This window comes from Gopherus flavomarginatus, chromosome 1, assembly GCF_025201925.1.
Source record: "Gopherus flavomarginatus isolate rGopFla2 chromosome 1, rGopFla2.mat.asm, whole genome shotgun sequence".
Taxonomy (NCBI): Eukaryota; Metazoa; Chordata; order Testudines; family Testudinidae; genus Gopherus; species Gopherus flavomarginatus.
The window spans coordinates 380,003,591-380,018,104 of NC_066617.1; the positions used below are offsets into that span (position 1 = coordinate 380,003,591).

The 14,514-nt window shown below is 50.4% G+C and overlaps 1 protein-coding gene across 1 annotated transcript in view; it reads left to right on the forward strand.

Annotated features, from left to right (window-relative positions):
* Positions 1–14,514, forward strand: part of DNHD1 (dynein heavy chain domain 1) — a 214,348-nt gene that overhangs the window by 120,265 nt on the left and 79,569 nt on the right. The window contains 2 exon segments of the mRNA XM_050924629.1: positions 6,187–6,403; positions 7,662–7,787. Coding sequence (XP_050780586.1) covers positions 6,187–6,403; positions 7,662–7,787 — 343 coding nt within the window.

Genomic DNA, 14,514 nt, shown 5'->3' on the forward strand with positions numbered 1-14,514 from the left:
ATATTGGTTTGTTATCAGTGTGGACGGGGGTTGGGAGCACTGCCTGCTGCCAGAAGTAGCCAGCAGCCAGATTCCTCCATGTGCAGGCACCATTTCTTTCTGCCCTGGTGGCACTCCTACAGTGCTCTCCAGCCAGATTGCTTCTTCAGCCTTGGAGGTCCCTATAGGCATGTTTTCAATGAATTCCTCTCGGGCATGGATGCTCCTCAGCCTAGCCACCTCCTCCTGCAGCTCTCCCGCCTGCTTCCTGAGAGATTCCGCCATCCTCACCTTCTGTGATGGGGAAATGCATGGCATTCTCTGCAGATCCCCCCGAGATCTGGGCAGAGGCATCCATGGGCAGGTTCCCTGGCTGGACACAGGCGTTGGTGGAGGAGACAGGAGCAGTGTTAGCTTTGGTGACATGGCTTTTTTGAACCATAGTGATCTTGCTCTTTCTCCCGCCTACAGACTCCCTCTCCAATTCCCCTGTTTGCTGCCCGCTGGTTGCTTAGCCTGTCTTTTAAGCCCTTCTCTCCTAGGTCAGCCCTGCCTCCCTCTTAAAACCTGGAGGAAGGGCATTTGAGGATCAAAGGACAAGAGGCTGGAGCCTTGCTAGTGCCCACTCAGCCAGCAGTTAGTTGGTCCCTGGGCCCCTGTGACAATGTGGTTCTGGCGGGACCCAACTGAGAGTGCCAATTCAGGATCAATTGCTCAAACAGGGCAGTCACAGCCCAAGGCTGGGGTTTTTCCACCTCTAAGGCAAACCAAACCAGCCAGACAAAAATAACTTCGGTTTCACCCCACTGGCTAACCACAAGTCACACAAGCAATTTCCTTAGACACTCCAGTCTCCCAGTATCACCACCAGTGCCACTCGTCCTGGGGATGAATGGTTATGAAAACCAACACCCCAGTAAAAGAAAACAGTTCTCTCGATCCCAAAGGATCAAGCCCCAGACCCAGGTCAATATACACATCAGATCTTACCCACAAATCATGCTGTTGCCAATCCTTTAGAATCTAAAATATAAAGGTTTATTCATAAAGGGAAAAAGGTAGAGCTCAGAGCTAGAATTGGTTAAATGGAATCAATTACATACAGTAATGGCAAAGTTCTTGGTTCAGGCGTGTAGCGCAGATGGAGTAAACTGCAGGTTTAATTCAAGTCTCTGGAGAACATCCCCCGCTGGGATGGGTCATCAGTCCCTTGTGTAGAGCTTCAGTTTGTAGCAAAGTCCCTCCAGAGGTAGGAAGCAGGATTGAAGACCAGATGGAGATGAGGCATCAGCCTTATATAGGCACTTCCAGGTGTAAGAACACTTCTTTGTTCTTACTGTGGAAAATTACAGCAAAATGGAGTCTGCAGTCACATGGGCAAGTTTCTGCACACCCTGCTGAGTCACAAGGCGTATCTGCCTCCTCTCAATGGGTCAGTTGTGTAGCTGATGGTCCTTAATGGGCCATCAAGTAGGCTAAGCAGAGCTAACACCAACTTGTCTGGGATTTTTCCCAGAAATACAGCACAAATTTGAAATACAGACAGTATACAGCCAATACTCATAACTTCAACTACAAAATGATACAGACATACAGACAGCATAATCCTAACCAGCAATCCGTAACCTGGTTTTAGACCCCTTATATGACCCCCTTTACATAAGAGTTGGTGCCACTACAGGACCTTCATTGCAAACCCTGTTCTATATGGTCACAGTTTATATCAATAACGTCACACCCCCACTCCCACACAGTCCCCTACAGACCATGCTGCAAGCTTTAAGCAAGCCACAAACAAGATCACTCTCCCCAAAAATCAGTGCTCGCATCTCCTTCAGCAGGGGCTCTCCCTTCGCCCTCTGAAACTGCCCTGTCTGTTAGGCCAATTCAGACTGGAAACAAGATGTGTGTTTCTAACCGTGAGGGTAACTAGCCACTAGAGCAGCTTACCAATGGTCGTGGTGGATTCTCCATCCCTGGCCATTGTAAAGCTGAGATTAGATGTTTTCCTGAAAGCTCTGCTCTAGGATTGATTTTGGGGAAGATCTGCAAACTGCTATACAGGAGGTCAGATTAGATGGTGACAATGGTTCCTTCTGGCACTGGACTCCAGGAGTAGTTCTACCCTGCAATGTAGGCCCTGGCTTACTGGAACTCGAGTTAGCAGGCCCTGGGTTTGTTGACCTAGGGCTTGGGTGCCTACTCTCATTGGTAACTCCAGGTTAGGAGCTGTTGAACCCAGGAGCTCCAGTGTTCATGCTGCATTACAGGGGCCTGATTCCTGGCACCCTCCCAAAAGGTGGCTGCTCCAGCCTTTTTTCATGGTGCAATGTAGAGAAACTTGGCTGGCCGGACGACAAAGTCAGCCCATGGGATTGTGGGATACTTTTGGTAGACTCCCAGAGCATGAGTCTGGTGGTGTTATGCCTTCACTGCAGACCAATAGGCTTTGAGCCCTGGGTCCTAGCTTGACTCAGGCTTGAACTCACCACCCCATTGGGTCCTGGGATACCTCAGAAATCAAAGTAAATTTGCAGTCTGAGCTCTATAAACTAGACAGTCTTTGAATCAAGCAGTGTCTCAGGGTGGTACAAAGAGGTCACAGTTCTTTGATGCACAGGCTGGGGCTGCCTTCCTGCCCGGGACCACCCTTGCCGGTCCAGTCGTTGTCCTCCAGAGGTATTGTCAAGTGTGGAGTTGGGGTAGGGGAGTGAGGCCAAGTCATGATGCCACTTCCCCTCTTTATAATTTCTTCCAGTTTGCTGGAAAGATCTTTTGCTCTGACATGGGTCAAGCCATTGTCTAGGAGCTCTCTCTGAGTGGTCTCCATTGTCTACGACCTCAGTCTGAGCAGTCTCCCTTGTGACAGTTTGGTCACAGAGACTCCCTTCGGGCTGTCACCTGATGTGCTGAAACTACTTGTGATCCCATTTTTCCTGTCAGCTTGGGACTCCAGAACCCTGCCTTTTTGAGCCAGATGCGCAAGCCTCCTACAACACAAACTCAGGGTTTGAACCATGTTCCCAAAGTTGCAGGCTTTAACTGAAAACCACTCAGCAGGTACTCCTGTCTCCAGCACCCAGACACTCAGCTCCCAATGGGATCCAAACCCCATATAAATCTGTTTTACTCTGTATAAAGTTTATACGGGGTAAACTCATAAATTGTCCACCCTCTATAACACTGATAGAGATGCACAGCTGTTTGCTCCCCCAGGTATTAATTACTTACTCTGGATTCAGTAATAAACAAAAGTGATTTTATTAAGAATAAAAAGTAGGATTTAAGTGATTCCAAGTAATAACAGACAGAACAAAGTAAGTCACCAAGTAAAATAAAGCAAAAACATGCAAGTCTCAGCCTAATACATTAAGAAACTGAATACAGGTAAATCTCACCCTCAGAGATGTTCCAATATGCTTCTTTCACAGATTAGGCTCCTTCTTAGTCTGGGCCCAATCCTTTCCCCCGGTACAGTTCTTGTTAATTCCAGCTCAGGTGGTAACTAGGGGATTTTTCATGACTTCAGCCCTGTATGTTCTGTTCCACCCCGTTTTATATCTTTGTCATAAGGTGGGAATCCTTTTTCTCTCTTTGGGTTCCCAACCTTCCTTCTAAATGGAAAAGCACCAGGTTTAAGATGGATTCCAGTAGCAGTTGACATGGTCACATGTCCTGTGAGACCCCAAGCCTCCATTCTTTCTTGCCTGACTCACACGAACACAGGAAGGCTTAAAAGTAAACAGCCATTTTTCTAGCTTCAGATACAAGAATGATACATTCATAGAAATAGGATTAACACACTCAGTATATTATAAACTTTGTAATGACACCTGACAAGAGATCTTTTCATAAAGTATATTCCAGTTACATTATATTCACATTCAAAGCATATTTTAATAAAGCATATGGAGTGCAACATCACATCCATTATCTGTGAGCTCTCTCCGAGGAGTCTCCCTTGTCTGCGAGCTCTCTCCAAGCGGTCTCCCTTGTCTGCAAGCTCTCTCATAGCGGTCTCCCTTGTCTGCGAGCTCTCTCTGAGTGGTCTCCCTTGTCTGCGAGCTCTCTCATAGCGGTCTCCCTTGTCTGCGAGCTCTCTCCAAGGGATCTCACTTGTCTGCGAGCTCTCTCCAAGCAATCTCCCTTGTCTGCGAGCTCTCTCTGAGCGGTCTCCCTTGTCTGCGAGCTCTCTCTGAGCGGTCTCCCTTGTCTGCAAGCCCTCTCCGAGGGATCTCCCTTGTCTGCAAGCCCTCTCCGAGGGATCTCCCTTGCCTGCGAGCTCTCTCTGAGGGATCTCCCTTGTCTGCGAGCTCTCTCCGAGCAATCTCCCTTGCCTGTGAGCTCTCTCCAAGGGATCTCCCTTGCCTGCGAGCTCTCTCCGAGGGATCTCTCTTGCCTGCGAGCTCTCTCCGAGCGGTCTCCCTTGTTTGCGAGCTCTCTCTGAGCGGTCTCCCTTGTCTGCGAGCTCTCTCATAGTGGTCTCCCTTGTCTGCGAGCTCTCTCCAAGGGATCTCAATTGTCTGCGAGCTCTCTCCAAGCAATCTCCCTTGTCTGCGAGCTCTCTCTGAGCGGTCTCCCTTGTCTGCGAGCTCTCTCTGAGCGGTCTCCCTTGTCTGCGAGCTCTCTCATAGCAGTCTCCCTTGTCTGCGAGCTCTCTCCGAGCGGTCTCCCTTGTCTGCGAGCTCTCTCCGAGCGATCTCCCTTGTCTGCGAGCTCTCTCATAGCGGTCTCCCTTGTCTGTGAGCTCTCTCTGAGCGGTCTCCCTTGTCTGTGAGCTCTCTCCGAGAGATCTCCCTTGTCTGCGAGCTCTCTCCGAGAGATCTCCCTTGTCTGCGAGCTCTCTCCGAGTGATCTCCCTTGTCTGCGAGCTCTCTCCGAGCGATCTCCCTTGTCTGCGAGCTCTCTCCGAGGGATCTCCCTTGTCTGCGAGCTCTCTCTGAGCGATCTCCCTTGTCTGCGAGCTCTCTCCGAGCGATCTCCCTTGTCTGCGAGCTCTCTCCGAGCGATCTCCCTTGTCTGCGAGCTCTCTCCGAGGGATCTCCCTTGTCTGTGAGCTCTCTCCGAGCGATCTCCCTTGTCTGCGAGCTCTCTCCGAGGGATCTCCCTTGTCTGCGAGCTCTCTCTGAGCGATCTCCCTTGTTTGTGAGCTCTCTCTGAGGGATCTCCCTTGTCTGCGAGCTCTCTCCGAGCGATCTCCCTTGTCTGCGAGCTCTCTCCGAGCGATCTCCCTTGTCTGCGAGCTCTCTCTGAGGGATCTCCCTTGTCTGTGAGCTCTCTCCGAGCGATCTCCCTTGTCTGCGAGCTCTCTCTGAGCGATCTCCCTTGTCTGCGAGCTCTCTCCGAGCGATCTCCCTTGTCTGCGAGCTCTCTCATAGCGATCTCCCTTGTCTACTGTTCCTGAGATAGTGGATTCTTTCCTTGATGGGCCATCAGCAAGTTTGTCTCCTCCATTGCTGTACCTGAAAGGCTGGTTGCGGGTGTTCCCAACCTCACAACGTGTTTCAGTAACACACACAAAGCAAAACTTCATAACTTTCCATACAGTGACAGCACGTACAATCCGACAGGACATTCATATTCAACAGATCAAGACTTTTAAAATGATACCTCACAAGGCATCCTTTTTACCAAGCATACTTGAATTATATGACAGGGGTGAATATAGGGGGCGTCCAGGGAGCTGCTTTGAGGTACAGAGTCCCACAGGGAGCATGGAGGAATGTTCGGGGGGAGGGAGGAAGAGCGGCGACCCCTGGCAGCTCAGGCCAACTCTGCACGGCGAGGCTCAAGGAGGAACACCACCTCCACCCAACTCACAGCAGCAGGTGACGCAGCATGTGGGTGAGTGTCGCGCTAACTTCTGCTCCTGGCAGCCTCCCTGCCCAGCACTGGCTCTGCCCCCAGAGACTGTTGCACATACCTTCCCGCACCCTGAAAAGCTGAGGGGGCAGGGGTGGGTATTGTCTCTATTTTTGTCTGGGGTATGGAGGCGCAACCAAAAAGTGTAAATCAAGGGGGGCTCAGCTCAAAAGCTTTGAAAATGGCTGGACTAGCTGGAAAGGCTCCAACCCATGGTGGCACTGCCCTGTGCAGCGGGGCCGCCTGTCTCTCATGGAGCTGCTGCCAGCCTGAACGTGCACAGCCGGGGCTGCAGCTCACTCCTGCTCCTGCTGCTCCCTCTCAGCCTGTGTTTGGTGCCCTCAGATCTGGTCAAGTGAGCGAGGCCGTTGCTGCTCCCTGGACATCCTGCGCCGGCTGCAGAAGATCTGGGCTGAGAGGCAGTTCCGCTTGGTCAACTTCATCCTGAGTGTGCCCTACCAGGCCCCACTGGCCGACCGTGCCCGCCGGCCGCCCAGCAGGCGCTACCGCCCGCCCAAACACGAGTATGTCTCCAAGGACAGCGGCACCTTTGTGCTGGCTGGTGAGTGCTGCAGGAGCGGGGGGCCCAGAGTCACTGATGTCAGGGCTTGATTGGCCAGTGGGGTGTATCAGAGATTCATGGGTCTGGGCTATGCCCCAGCCTGTAACCAGTCCCTTGGGAGCGACCCCAAAGAGCCACACAGGGCAGGCTTGCAGCCTCCAAGACTCTGAGACTTGGCCTTGGGCACCAGCAAACCTGCCTCTCCCCGTGGGTCCCTGCAGTGAGGTGCCTGTGGGAGGCTGGGACAGGCCCCGTCAGGGCGCCAAGCTCTCAGGGAGCATTTGCAGTGACACCAGGCAGCCTTTGCAAACAAGGTCACCTGGCTACAGACTTCAAAAGTCCTTGGCTAGCTCAGAGAGGCAAAGGTGAAGCCACATCCACCCTGGCCCTGTCAGTACAAAACACCAGCCAAGTCCTGACCCAGTCCCAGGGGAGAGCAGCCAGCTTCTTCAGAAACCCTTGCTGGCCATCTCCAGTCCTTCGTCTCCAGGCAGGGCGTGCGGAGTTCACAATCCCACCTGCCAGAGCTTCCTGCTGCTGAGTGTCGGGCGTTCCGTTGTTGGGACCTTCTAATGTCTCTCTGGGCCTGTGTTCATCGGGGTCAGTTTCAACCAGCACCTTAACTACCCTGTTTATTCCATCCAGACAGCACGAGTGGCCCCCAGGGGTAGCAATGCAAAGTATGGAGGAAACTGAAGCACGTGTAGGAATAATGAAAATATTACCCAAAATTCCCACTTTGTCACAGGCTGCACAGGGGTAGGGGGAAGGTGGGTCTGAGCAGAGCTGGGACCAGAGCCAGCACTCTCCCTCCCAGGGAGACATGGGGTGGCTGTTGTCCTCTCACTACCCGCTCCTTTCACCTCTGAGACTGACCAGACCATGGCTCCAAGTCCCCTTGGGACGTGGACTTCGCTGTGTCCAGTGCAGCAACCTGGAGTTCCCAGGAGTCTCTCCAGGGAGTGTAGGACTTGCGCTGCTGTGGCCCTGGCTGGTTCCCATCCTCACTGGAAGTTTCAGACTACAGGCTTGGGGGAAACTCACCTGTCCCACCCACTGTTCTAGAGTCCAGGGCTGGGATGGCAGCGCCCCAGGAGTGTCCAAAACTCAGAGCGTCTCCATCACCAAGGTACAGGGCTTATGCTGGGCCAATGCCCCCATGCATGAACCTATGTGCGAGGCCTCAGCCCTGGCTCCAGCACCTCTTTGGGCCCCTCAGGGTTACCAGAGTCTTCACCTCTTCTCTCCCTGAATCCAGACACAGCAGAACTCAAAGCCCTGACAGAGAAAAGCCTGCTAACCTTGAAGAACATCATCCTCTCACCCCACGCCATGGAGCTCCGGGAGGAGGCAGAGAGCTGGACCAGTATCTTGCGTGGATTTGGTGCGGGTTTGGGGGTGTGAAGGGGAAATGCTTGGCTGGAAGCTGGGAGTAGGCGACAGGGGATGGATTACTTGATGATTCCCTGTTCTGTTCATTCCCTCTGGGGCACTTGGCACTGGTTAGGCAGCACGGGTGACAGGTTGATTTCCACCCGAGTGTTCCTCTTTCTTACAGCTGTTTTGTCTGGTGATAGTTTCTCGTTTCATGGTGCGCCTGTACTGCAATCTGAGCCTAGGCTCTATGGGAACTGGCGTTGTAGGCCTGGGACTGAGCGTCCACACTGAATCCTGACCCTAGGGTTAGAATTTCTGGACCTGAGGCTTGTACCCATGCTCACATGTCCACACTGCATGACGCAGAGACAAGTCCAACCAGCTTCTCCCAGGCTTCCTCGTGCCTTCCCCAGCTGTAGCCTCTGTAGCCTTGTTTGAGGTGACTGTCCATCCCACAGCACTTGATAGGAAGTTCTTGCAGCCCACCAACACATCCAGCCAAGCTGTCTTGTGGGTCTGCACTAGGAATGCTGGAACCTGTGTAGAAGCATGTGATGGTGGGGGGGGGGTGCCAGAACTGTGGCTACCCTGCTCCTCCTCTTCCTCCCGAGGCCCCACCCCCTGGCCAGGCTGGAAGCTGAAGTGAGGCCATGGTAAGAGTTGCCCAGGGAGCTCAGACCCCTCCACCTGCCCTGGCCAGGGGGCCTGAAAACAAGTCTCTGGCCATGTCCCCACCCCCTTTGAGAGAATGGACTTTCCAAACTGCCAGACCACTGATGGGATTCACGTGCCCACAGCTTGCCCTCCTCACAGGGCGCTACTCCATTATTATGCTGGCCCTTTGGGGCCACAGAAGCCGATTTATGGACACCATGCACTGGAAAAGTTCATGATGCCAGGGCTTTCCACTGATCAGGGGGCTGCATTCATGGGTGCGATTCCCATCAAATGATACCAAATGTCATAATGGGAGTTACTGTCTCCACTGTTATTCTAGGGAACCCTGTGTCATGGAGTGTGGGGGGATACAAGGCCCTGCACCCCCGGCTTCCTGCGATTCACCAGGACTCTCAGCCAGCCAGTAAAGCAGCAGGTTTATTTAGACAACAGGATCACAGTCCAAGACAGGTCTTGCTGGTACAGACAACAGGGCCTGCCCCCAGTTAGGTCCATCTTGGGGTTTCAGGGGCACCACAGCCCCATTGGGGGGTCAGAGCTCTGTCTGGGCTCCCCTGCATTACACCAGCCAGCTCCTGAAACTCTAACTCCCTCCAGCGTCTCTCACCCAGCCTCTCCCTGACTCCTCCCCCAGCCTTTGTCCAGTTTCCCGGGCAGAGGTGTCACCTGGTCTCCAACCCCCTTCCTGTTACATGCTCAGGTATCCTCTCTCCAGCCAGTCTCCCATCCCCCAATGCAGACCACCCCAGCCAAACCCCCTTGCAGCATTTGCAGGCCAACACTCTATGCCACTGTGATGGTGCTGCCCGTGGGAGCCAGCTGAGGTCACTCAATCAGGGTGAACTACAAACAAAACGGGGCAGACAAACCCCAAACTCTGGTGGTTATTCCAATACTTAGATTTACCAAGCCAGCACAAAACAGCTTCTATAGGACCTCACTGGTTACTTAGAAGTCCAACCAACGCAGTTCCCTTAAAGTGCCCAGCCTCAGGCCTCCGTCCAGACACACCTGTCAGATATGATGATGATTCCTGAAAATCTTACTTCATCATATAAAAGAAAAGGTTCTTCCAATCCCAAAGGATCAGCCACATACCCAGGTCCAATTATAACCTCGATCTTACCCAAAATACACGTTATAGCCAATTCTTGTTAACTAAGCTAAAATTTATTACAAAAGAAAAGAGAGAGAGAGTTGGTTAAAAGATCAATATACATATAGACTTGAATTCAATTCTTGAGGTTCAGGTACATAGTAGAGGTGATCTTGTAGTTGCCAAAAGTCCTTTTAGAAACAGTCCATAGGTTATAGTCCAATTTCCATATTCACGGTGGCTCCAGTCAATGACTGGGGATCTCAATCCTTGTGGCTTAAGGTTTCCCCCTCTTGAAACCCAAAGTAGATCCGAGATGAAGAAGGATCATGTTCCAGGGTTCTTATACATTTCCAGCAGCCTTTTGCCCTGAGAAAACAATAGGCTTAACTCCTTCTTCCAAACATCCTGGCAATTAGCACAGAGTAATTTATCCATTAAACAGTTCAGATACAGGTTACCACAACCTTCAAAGAGACATACAGGCAATAATACTATTTCACTCAAGTATCATCTTAAATGCTAATATTCCCTTTTTTGATCTTTGAATTAAAACTATAGCAATAGACTCATAGACTCTAGGACTGGAAGGGACCTCGAGAGGTCATCGAGTCCAGTCCCCTGCCCTCATGGCAGGACCAAATACTGTCTAGACCATCCCTAATAGACATTTATCTAACCTACTCTTAAATATCTCCAGAGATGGAGATTCCACAACTTCCCTAGGCAATCTATTCCAGTGTTTAACTACCCTGACAGTTAGGAACTTTTTCCTAATGTCCAACCTAAATCTCCCTTGCTGCAGTTTAAGCCCATTGCTTCTTGTTCTATCATTGGAGGCTAAGGTGAACAAGTTTTCTCCCTCCTCCTGATGACACCCTTTTAGATACCTGAGAACTGCTATCATGTCCCCTCTCAGTCTTCTCTTTTCCAAACTAAACAAACCCAATTCCTTCAGCCTTCCTTCATAGGTCATGTTCTCAAGATCTTTAATCATTCTCGTTGCTCTTCTCTGGACCCTCTCCAGTTTCTCCACATCTTTCTTGAAATGCGGTGCCCAGAACTGGACACAATACTCCAGTTGAGGCCTAACCAGCGCAGAGTAGAGCGGAAGAATGACTTCTCGTGTCTTGTTTACACCACACCTGTTAATGCATCCCAGAATCACGTTTGCTTTTTTTGCAACAGTATCACACTGTTGACTCATATTAAGCTTGTGGTCCACTATGACCCCTAGATCTCTTTCTGCCATACTCCTTCCGAGACAGTCTCTTCCCATTCTGTATGTGTGAAACTGATTGTTCCTTCCTAAGTGGAGCACTTTGCATTTGTCTTTATTGAACTTCATCCTGTTTACCTCAGACCATTTCTCCAATTTGTCCAGATCATTTTGAATTTTGACCCTGTCCTCCAAAGCAGTTGCAATCCCTCCCAGTTTGGTATCATCTGCAAACTTAATAAGCGTACTTTCTATGCCAACATCTAAATCGTTGATGAAGATATTGAACAGAGCCGGTCCCAAAACAGACCCCTGCGGAACCCCACTTGTTATACCTTTCCAGCGGGATTGGGAGCCATTAATAACTACTCTCTGAGTATGGTTATCCAGCCAGTTATGCACCCACCTTATAGTAGCCCCATCTAAATTGTACTTTCCTAGTTTATCTATAAGAATATCATGCGAGACCGTATCAAATGCCTTACTAAAGTCTAGATATATCACATCCACCGCTTCTCCCTTATCCACAAGGCTCGTTATCCTATCAAAGAAAGCTATCAGATTAGTTTGGCACGATTTGTTCTTTACAAATCCATGCTGGTTATTCCCTGTCACCTTACCACCTTCCAAGTGTTTGCAGATGATTTCTTTAATTACTTGCTCCATTATCTTCCCTGGCACAGAAGTTAAACTAACTGGTCTGTAGTTTCCTGGGTTGTTTTTATTTCCCTTTTTATAGATGGGCACTATATTTGCCCCCTTCCAGTCTTCTGGAATCTCCCCCGTCTCCCATGATTTCCCAAAGATAATAGCTAGAGGCTCAGATACCTCCTCTATTAACTCCTTGAGTATTCTAGGATGCATTTCATCAGGCCCTGGTGACTTGCAGGCATCTAACTTTTCTAAGTGATTTTTTTACTTGCTCTTTTTTTATTTTATCTTCTAAACCTACCCTCTTCCCGTAAGCATTCACTATACTAGACATTCCTTCAGACTTCTCAGTGAAGACTGAAACAAAGAAGTCATTAAGCATCTCTGCCATTTCCAAGTCTCCCGTTACTGTTTCCCCCTCCTCACTGAGCAGTGGGCCTACCCTGTCCTTGGTCTTCCTCTTGCTTCTAATGTATTGATAAATAGACAAGACTTGTTTGCTGACATCCCAAGACCTAAGCAAACATTTACCCCTCTACCTCTAACAATGCAGACTTGCATTTCAAAGCTCTGTTCATTTACAGATCTTCCTAACCAGTCCTTAAGGTTCACCCATTGGTCAGGTCAGTTAATTAACTCTTTCTGGCCCTGTCATCTTTCAATGAGATATTATATTACATTCATAACATCACAACTCCCCACTCAGCATTAAAAAACCACATTAAGAACAATCCCAGTTCATCACACCCTGCATACCCCCTTTCGGCTTGGCTTATGAACTCCTCTCCTGCTCTCCGAGGGCCTGGCGTGAGTGTTGAGGGGTGATGAATGTGCAATTGGCAAACTCTATAGGGAGTCTGCAATCCTGTGGAATAGATCTTGAAAGTGCCTGAAGTTGTTGACAGATATAGGGGTGGAGGCACAATAGCCTCATCAGGGGAGGAGGAAAAACCTAATGTTGGTGGAGCCTCCTCCTCCTATTCCTCTTCTTATTCTTCCTCTTCAGTTGGTACCAGCAGGGGTTCAGCTTTCGGAGGCCACGAGACTGATGGAGAAGGGACAAGTGCCCTGCACATGACCCAAGGGTCCCAATATGGCCAGTTTGGAGGGAGTGGCACATGTGGCTGCATCCATGGTGGTTCCTGCCAGGACTGAGGTAGACTATAGGTAGTGAGGCTGAGCAGATGTGATTTGTCTAGTAGATGAGGAAGTGATGGAGCTTTTGTCTTCCTCCTCCTCTTCATCCTCGTCACTGGGGAAGGGAGGTGCCATCCAAGGCAGAGAGAGGGGTGAGTGTCATGAGTCTGGGGAGAAGGGTGAAAGTGGAGGGAGGTCATGTAGAAGGAGTGTCTGATACTAACAGGTCTTTAGAGTATCTAAAGTCTTATGGAGGGGGGAAAAGTATCATCGGTGGTAGTGTAAGATGGTGCCAAAAGAAGGATATATGCTCCTGAGGTGTCAGTAGATGGCACCAGAAACTTGGTTGGCACCGAAGATATGGTCGGTGCCGATGGCGTGGCTGGCATCAAAGACTTGGCCAGTGCCGATGATTTTGATGGTGCCGAGGGCTTACTTGGTGCCAACAGCTTCGTTGGTATAGGAAAGGGCGCTAGTGCTGTAAGTCCTGCAGTTGGCCTGTCTCATTCCCCAGAGCTGTAGGTTTTCCTGATTAGGGTCTGTAGACCTTTTCGTTGTGTCAGTATCAGAGGTACTTGGATGGGCCCTGGAGCTGAGTCCCCTGTTTGAGGTTGAGGCCACAGACCTGGCCAGAGACGGTGTTCCGATGAGCTGCGCCTCAGAGTGTGACGAGGGAGCCCATTTCTTTTTGTCCAAGCAAGAAAGGAATGACTTTCTCTTCATGAGATTTGGGGAGTGAGGGTTAGCAGATGACCTGGCAGAGTGTGGGGGCCTCTCCGGGGAGGACTCTGGGCCCGGATCCGATGCCAGTTACAGCAATTTCTCCATGAGGAGAAGTTTTAATCTGATGTCCTGGTCCTTTCAGGCTAAGGCAGCGGGAAAACTTTTGCAGGATGTGTTCCCTCTCCCAGACAGTGGACGCACTTAGGTTAGCCGTCCATTACTGGGAAAGTAGCCCTGCAGGAAACACACCTCTTAAACCCAGGGTATTCAGGCCTAAGGTTGACAGAAAAAGGCTTCCCAGGCGGGAAGCAGGAAAAAACAGAAATCTAAGCTATGAGATAACTGTAGATGTAAAGTTAAACAAAACCGAAAGAAAAACTTTTTGGTGGGGGGGAGAGAAGGAAAGAGAAGAAGAAGAAAATACTAACTATGGTACGCTAGCAGGTAAAATACTGTCTACTGAAGGGATAGGAGAAGCAGGTTTTGGTGTGGATCCTTTCTCAAACCAAAGGCGGTACAGATGGAATTAGGGGACGTTGGACCACACAGTGCTATAGATACGTCCTGCGCACAGCACGAGATGGGAGGAGTCCAGTGGGCACTGCTGATGAAGATCTTTGATAGCAGATGCAGGGAGCCCTGCCACACCTACCAGTGGAGCACCCATAAAGACATCACTCAAAGAAGAACCAGAGAAGTTCATGGAGGAAGGGGCTATCCCTGCTAATAGCCAAGATGGTCAGGGATGCAACCCCATGCTGGGGGCAGCCCCAAACCTCTGACTGCCAGAAGCCGGGAGGAGAAGACAGGTGGGTCACTCAAATTGCCCTGTTCTGTACATTTCCCTTGAAGCTCTAGCTCTGGCCACTGTGGGAAGACAGGAGACAGGGCTAGCTGGACCATTGCTCTGACCCAGTCATTTCTTCCTGACTAAGGCTCCCTACTGACTGACCAACACAGAGCAGCCGCTGGGTACCGGAGTGAGAACTCCTTGGAGAAGAGTGATGGCTTATGTGATGTGGCCATAACATATAAGATCCAACTTCTGACTCAGACAATGAACCTGAGTCATTTAACTAAGGAGGTGCAGTGCCTCTGAGTGTCAGGGAACAGGAGTTCCCACAGAACTCCACTGGCCATCACATACAGTCCCCAGCTAAAACCTCTCCAATGCATCATCAGGGATCTACAACCCATCCTGGACAATGATCCCACACTTTCACAGGCCTT